This window comes from Euprymna scolopes, chromosome 1 (assembly GCF_053919585.1).
Source record: "Euprymna scolopes isolate OS-2025 chromosome 1, ASM5391958v1, whole genome shotgun sequence".
Lineage (NCBI taxonomy): Eukaryota > Metazoa > Mollusca > Cephalopoda > Sepiida > Sepiolidae > Euprymna > Euprymna scolopes.
The window spans coordinates 176,543,223-176,550,564 of record NC_136482.1 but is presented as its reverse complement, the minus strand read 5'-3'; the positions used below and the strand labels follow the sequence as shown (position 1 = coordinate 176,550,564).

The following is a 7,342-nucleotide window of genomic DNA, read 5'->3' as shown; positions in this document are numbered from 1 at the left end:
TAGGCACAAAACTAAGCCATGTAAAAAAAAAAAAAAAGTTTTAAATATTATTTATTCAGTATAAATATTTCATAGACAGTCTCTTAAAGTGGCAATTATTTTTAAAGGTACTGTATAATAAAGTCTCATCAGGGCTCAATTTACATGCTTTGGTTGCATTGCTTTTATTGGCATTTCAATGCTATGCAAAAAAATGCATTGCAGCATTTAAAATTATTTGATTAATCCTATTTTATTATTTCTACTTACTTTATTAAGTTTAGATTTTTTAAAATATTTCATGTGATAACTTCCAATACTTTATAATTTAGTTATGTCTTTGCTTAATGATCTAAATTAAAGTAAATCTTATTTTCATTATGAAGTTGTCGTTTTCTACATTTTACTTTCAATTTTACATGGGATATGAATATTTTATTGAAATTTAACTTGTGGTTTTTTGCAAAAGGGTTAGTTTTTACTTGTGAAAATTCCAGGGTGGCTTTATTCATTAAAATTACATTTTTTCGGAAAAGTTCAGACACTAAAACGTAACCTAATTTCTTAGTATTTGGACGTTTTATTGTAAAAGTACTAGTAAAAAATTAATTTTTAATTTTCTTTTACATATTTGTTTTTCTATAAATTGTTAATCTCTTTATTTTTAGCTTAAACTTTTATAATTAATTTTGTAAAAAAATCAGTTGTTGCCGGCTTCTTGTTCAAATATACAAAAGAAAGCTGTATTAAAACTTTAACATTTTTGGGGATAAATTTCACACTTTTTTGAAAAAAAAACATCTTTGCCAATAAGTAATCCATTCTCAAAATTTAGTACAAATCTTTTTTAAAGAAGCAAAACTTTCACCACAACCTCAAGTTGGACCTGAACCTGGAGCATGTGACCTTCACCACGTCTTTCAAGAGAGGCTTGCCTGGTGCTGCCAGATCAGCCAGTCTGAAAATATTGTTTTCCTTGCCTAATATGCACCAAACATCGATGTTATTGTTTTTTTTTTTAGTTTTTTCCTCTCTCTTTGCAAAACTGTTCTGCAAAGTCTTAAACAACAATAACAACAACAATTTTCCTCTAAAAGCAACCAAACTAAACACCATGAATGAGTATTTAAAGACTATGGACTGTAAGAATTTTAGCATAAAACTTTTTCCAAATTTACTGGATTCAGCAGTGAATTACCTGAAAAGAGTTTATATGCCATATAAGAAAACGACCAAACCATTAAGAGACGCCATTTTGATTCTGTCAATCAGCTCATTTTTGGTTGTCTTTTTCAATTTTGCTCTACATAATGGTGCATAGGATTACAATCGGGCAAATTGAAGTGCCAAACGTTGGAAGTGGTGTTGTCAAGAAGCCGAGTCCTGCTCTATACGTATGTCCTTCCTGCAGCCACTATTTTCACTCGGCACTTGAAAACAGTGGACAGCAACTAAATATAGCCATCTGAATTGAGTTTATGTCCTTTTTTCAAGATATGGGTCAGCATAATCTGACCTTTACTGGAAACATACACAAAGATCATCACTCATTGGATTTTCTGCAAACTGTAGGCTAGCCACTTGTTGTTCTGTGATGAAGCATCTTCAGTTTGACTGGATGTTTGACTTCATTGCAAAATTTCTTGATTGTTTTTATGCAGTTCTCTTGGATCTTAGCAGTAAGTAATTGCCTCTTGTGACTTTTGTGCCATAAGTAATGAACTGCCTCGTTCTGTAGTTTCTTTATAATCATCACTCTAGTACTCATCTCTCTCATCAAGGTTTGTATTGCACATTGTTTGCAGTTTTTTAAAGGATTTCATTGTGCAAACATGGTGAGCTACTGATTCCACACCATCATCGCAATTCTCCATCAATACATCAGAACTAGAGCATCTCCAGCCTGACTGGATATTTAACCTCATTAAGGAATTCCTTGATTTTCGTATGCAGTTTTCTTTGGTCTTGGCAGTGAGTAATTCCCCCCCCCCTTTTTTTTTCATTCATACTCTCCAGTTCTCAAAGGTACCAATAGAAACCTAGATTAGTCGTCTTGTGAATGACTCCCAACTTTTCCTTGTTCCGCCTGATAGGATCAGGTCATCATCAGCTGATTACCTCCATATCTCAAGTAGCCTATCACTTGGTTTTGCACCATCAACGTCAATGAGGGACGTACGTTTAAACATTTTGGATGACTTATGGCAGATGATGTGTCCATACTAGTTAAAAGCGTCATTGTGCAACATGCTTTCTTATAGAGTGGGAATGAAAATCAGATGCGCTGCAACCAAGAAAGTGTTCATCTGATGTTTCGTTGTTGACTATGTTTCACAGGCATACAAAAATATAGAATGAAATTCCTGTGTTTTGTAAAATTGTTGATAGCTGCTTCATACTTCAAATGATGAAAAAATGAAAGAATAAAACAAATTTTTTTTTTTAAATTACCTCAACTGTAGTACTGTATTTGGATGAATTGCAGTATTATAGTTCTGTTATGGAATTGGCAAGTAGAATTATATATTATCTATTTCTACTGGACTTATGTTGGATAAATCTTTAGTATACATGTTGCCTTTGAACAATGGCAGCTGTGCAAATAGAAGTAAATCATTGGTGAGACTGGGGTTTGCTATAGAACCTCCATGTAAGAACATGTGCTTCAATTGCAGCTTTGAACCATTCAGTGGTCTCATTTGCATGCTGTTCTGCAGGAAGAGAAATATATTTCCCCATGGAGCAGCTCTAATGTGATCTCTGATGTCATCTCAGCTAGCCTTATTGTACCTATTTACTATGCCTCCCCACGGGACAAAGTTAGACACCAGGGTCGTTTTTTAACGTGGAGAAAAGGTACAAAAATTTAAATTGTCTCAGTCGTGAAGGATTTCTCCTCCACCGAAAGAGAACAAGAAATAGAAGTGCAGCATCTGAAGAACAGATACTACACTTTATTGTAGTTCCTTATCGTTTTAAGCAATGACTCTTCATGTGTTAACTTTAGTCAAAATCGCCTGTTCTTTCTTTCATCAAATTTTTTTGATTATTGATTATAGATACTTATCGAATACATTTCGATACAAATCCTATCTAAGAACACTGCTAGGCGCATAAAGTACCTTTATATAATAGTAGAGATAGAGATACGCCGTTTTAATTGATGATTGTTTTTTTTTTTAATAATAATTTTTATCTTTTCATTGTAGCTAATTTTCAAGGAAACACATCTTGTGGTGTTACATTGAAAAACTTGATTAAAACACCAATATTCTGTGATGGCACATCAGTAGTGCTTTTGACCCCGGTACCAGGAGGTACAAACACAGGTCCAGCGAGGAATCTGTTTGGTGGATCTTTAGCTGCAATTAGATGTAAGTTCTTTTTCTTTGTCTATATATTTACTATTTTTTTGTTTTGAAATTTGTGGCATTTGTTAATTTTTAGATTTTATTTTTTATTTGTTTTAAGCTATTAAAAAACCTATAAAATTACCTAATGTGGTTGTCATCTTTGGCAGCTTGATTAACAGGTCAGTGCATCGAGAGAAAAGTGTAATCATACACATAACTCATATCGCAAACTCTGCAGTAAATTTTTGTTTTGCCAGCAATGCAACCATATTTGTTTACCACATTGTGCTAACAAAATATGATGACAGGGTTATATATATATATATATATATATATATATATATATATATATATATATATTTTTTTAGTGTTTTGAGTTACTTTAAAAATTTTATATTATGTACTATATAATATTTGTATGTAAGAGATTGGTGACTAACGATTCTGAGTGCTCTGAAAAAAAAATAACACAAAGCTCAGATTTATTTCAAATATTTATCATCATCATGCAATTTCTAACAGTACTATTGAATTTCAAATCATATTGGATATGATCTGCTCATTAATTTTTTTATGGAAATTGCTCCAGACAAAGCCTGAAACCATTTGATGTAAGGAGCTAAAACAAAAAAAAAATACTACTTCAAGGTCAAAAACTTGCCAATGTCAAATCTTAGATGGAATAGATTCTGACCCAGAAAATGGCAATTCTTCTCCCTTCATCAGAAACATCGTTCCTATAATGTGAGGACCACAGAACAAAATAAGGGAAGCAAGAGTTACGTGGCTGCCGAAAGTAAACTCCAGATCCACTTTCTCCAGCGCGGTCGTAGCTGAGATTGAACTCATTACACGAGTTTGTAGTGTAATTCAAATCTTGTCAGTAGCTGAATACCTGATATCAGGGCTATCAAGGGTATTTTTTATTGTAACGCCATCACTACATGGGGTGCCTACCACGGCTTAAGAGTCCCATCTACCCTCGAAAGAAGAATAGACTGCACCAGTTTCTCAACACGGTATTTTACCTCGCGGTACATACAGTGCCTCACCTTCCCAAATAGTCACCCATTTGGTACTGGCCCGGCTCAACATTGCTTAACTTCAGTGATCTGGTGAGAACCGGTGTGTCAATGTGATTGTGCCGTATAATAATTCACTTTTTTCTCTCCTTAAATTATAACGTAGAATAGTAAGAAACCCTTGTTGAGATTCGAATCAGAAATAAAGGTTCAGTCATACTTTCTGTTCTTCTCCCTAACATATTCATAATTTTCCATTCCTTCCACATTTTTTTTTCTAACTGAAAAAAAACACTGTATTCTGATAATCAATTTTGAAAATATAATAATCCAAATATACATTAATGCACTAATATTGTTAAGAAAGGCATTAACCTTTCATCTCTACTAGCTATGTGTAAAATAACAATTTGGATGTAATTATTCTTATAAAATTGTGTCTGATAATGCATTATATATTGTTAAACAGATAAACTAAGCCTAAACCATGATTAGTTATTTCCTAAACACAAAAAGATATTTTTAATACCTGTCTCTATGATTTCAGGTGATTTGGGAGGTTTGTATATTTTATCTATTTGATAATTAACAGATTTTAAAATGGATGAATATTATTTTTAATATAAATAACAATGACAAAAACAATATGATTAGAGACGACTACACTAAAGATAAGATTATGTGGACAAAGAGACAAAACTGTGACCCACATCAGTGAATGTAGCAAATTATCTTGAAAGAAATATAAAAATACATATCTGGTTTGGGAAAAATCCTAGCATGCAGAGGCCAACTTGCATAACTATGTGATACTAAGCAACGACAGGTAATTTAAAATAATCATAAAATTAAAAAAAAACAAAAAAACAACTTGAAAGAAAAGTGTTACATATTACGACAAACCTAAGAGAACTGAAATCAACCCAGGTAACATCTAATGATCAATAAGTTAGAAAAATAATCTGACTTAGCAACATCACATGGTGAAAATTTTCAAACATGACTGGCTAGTCAGAATAAACCATTGATTTGAATGATTCTTTACTGTTTGAAAAGTTGACAAAATAACATTATTAGATTTCTAAGGTATTTCCATTTTACAATTCAATTAATTCCTTATTTTAATTTTCACCTTTTTATATATATCAATTGTTTTCTAACATTCCTGCTAACTTTGTAATCTTTTTATTTTATAAATTAAAATAAACATATTAATTTATGTATTTACTCTTTTTTTTTTAATGTTTGAAATTTTGCATTTTCATAACTAGTTATGGTTGTAAAAGAATGCTTGTAAATTTCTTTATGGGTTCTTCATATTTAAAATTTTCTTTAAATTCAACAAAAAAACTTGACTGCTAAACCCCACTTTGGTATTAATAGCTGAAGAGAAAAAGCTGAGAGATAAAAAGCATAATTGATGCACGTCCGCAATTATCATTTTAAGCTGTTATGTATCGTGGGATTTCCAATATGCTTGGGTATGAGCGCTTGTGAACACCCCATTATTTAGGACTGCACCTTTGCAGAAGGGTAAGATGCCCCCCCCCCACACACACACCTTTAACCAGACCATCTGTTGATTATGGATAAGGGTTATTGCGTGTACAGTAATCAATGGGATAATATCGTAGTAATCGTTAGTAATGGAGGTTTGATAAAGTGTCTTACTTAAGAAGGCGGTTTATCAGGAATTTGTTTATGTTAGACTTGAAGACATCCAAGTTGTAATCAGGTGGGAAACAGGCAAATGGAAGAGTTCCATGGTTTGCAATTAAGATTAGTCTTTTAAAATCTTGATTAATATTCAAGCATGTTTCCATTTAAAAATCTTAAAGGTGATTCACAATCTTTTTTGTAAACAAGAAATTCACATCTTGTACAAACACTGGAAAGAATTTTATCAAATGTATAAGCTTTTGTTCAGTTCCACTTAATATCTAACAAGGATGTTAGATGAAAGATGATCTTATGTTTAATAGCTCAGGTAGGTGCTTGTGTTATGTTGATTAATCGGACTATTATTATTCTCATCTTGACCCCTGATGACTAAACCTTCTTTATGATCTACAGACCCACCCTCAAACAAACGGTTCAAATTCTTGTAATGCAGAGCCAACCCTCTTTTTTTTCCTAATAACACGCAAGATGAGAATCATAGTCCGATTAATCAACATAACACAAGTATTCACATCTCATCTCAAAAATTCAGAATTGCATCTCAACTAGGTGTACTAAAAATGTAGTCTGGCAGGAATAAACATGCATTGTTTGTGATTTTCAAAAATTAAAAGGTTTAGGCATAATAAAAATATAATTTTGGCTTGAGATGCCTATTAATAACCCTTATGTTATTTTATATTTTGTTAGTACTTATGCAGAATGAGGACCATGCTGTCATCGGAATTTTCTGAACATTTACATAAAAATGCTGAAAATCATAAAATAGCAATAGTGAATGTCATTTAAGAAAACATTTATTTGCTAACATTAATTTATTATATAAAAGAAGTAAATATTTATTTGGATTTTAATCTTTAAAAAAAATAAAAAAGAAAATCATAAAGAATTAAAAAAATTTTTTTTTGTTTTGTTATTCAAAAAATATTCATGAAACTACTCTTAAGAGTTTTTTTTTTTCATGATTTTAAAGTTTTGTAAAAATTGTCCAATAAACATTTATTCACAAAGCTTATTTTAAAATGAGTTTGTTTTTTTTTATTTGAATTTTAATTTTCTTAAAGTTTTGTAAAAAAAATTATCCAAATTTAATTCATTACTAACAGGACCTGTGTACCGGTGTAGCCCGGTGAAAATATGCCCTCCACCCTACCTGAAAAAAAAAAAAAAATGATTAAACTACAGTTGTTAGTGGCTCAGTAAAATAGTGGGCACTGGCACCCATGACAAAAATGAATGTCCAGTGCCAAATTAACGTTAGTATCTATTAACCCATTCTTAACACAGGGATTTAATTATATGCTGTGA

The 7,342-nt window shown here is 31.6% G+C and overlaps 1 protein-coding gene across 1 annotated transcript in view; it reads left to right on the top strand.

The window, feature by feature from the left end:
• Positions 1-7,342, top strand: part of LOC145277736 (putative E3 ubiquitin-protein ligase HECTD4) — a 286,999-nt gene that overhangs the window by 68,612 nt on the left and 211,045 nt on the right. The window contains exon 7 of the mRNA XM_080129447.1: positions 3,189-3,353. Within this exon, the coding sequence (XP_079985573.1) occupies positions 3,189-3,353 (165 nt within the window). The remainder of the gene's footprint in view (positions 1-3,188; positions 3,354-7,342) is intronic.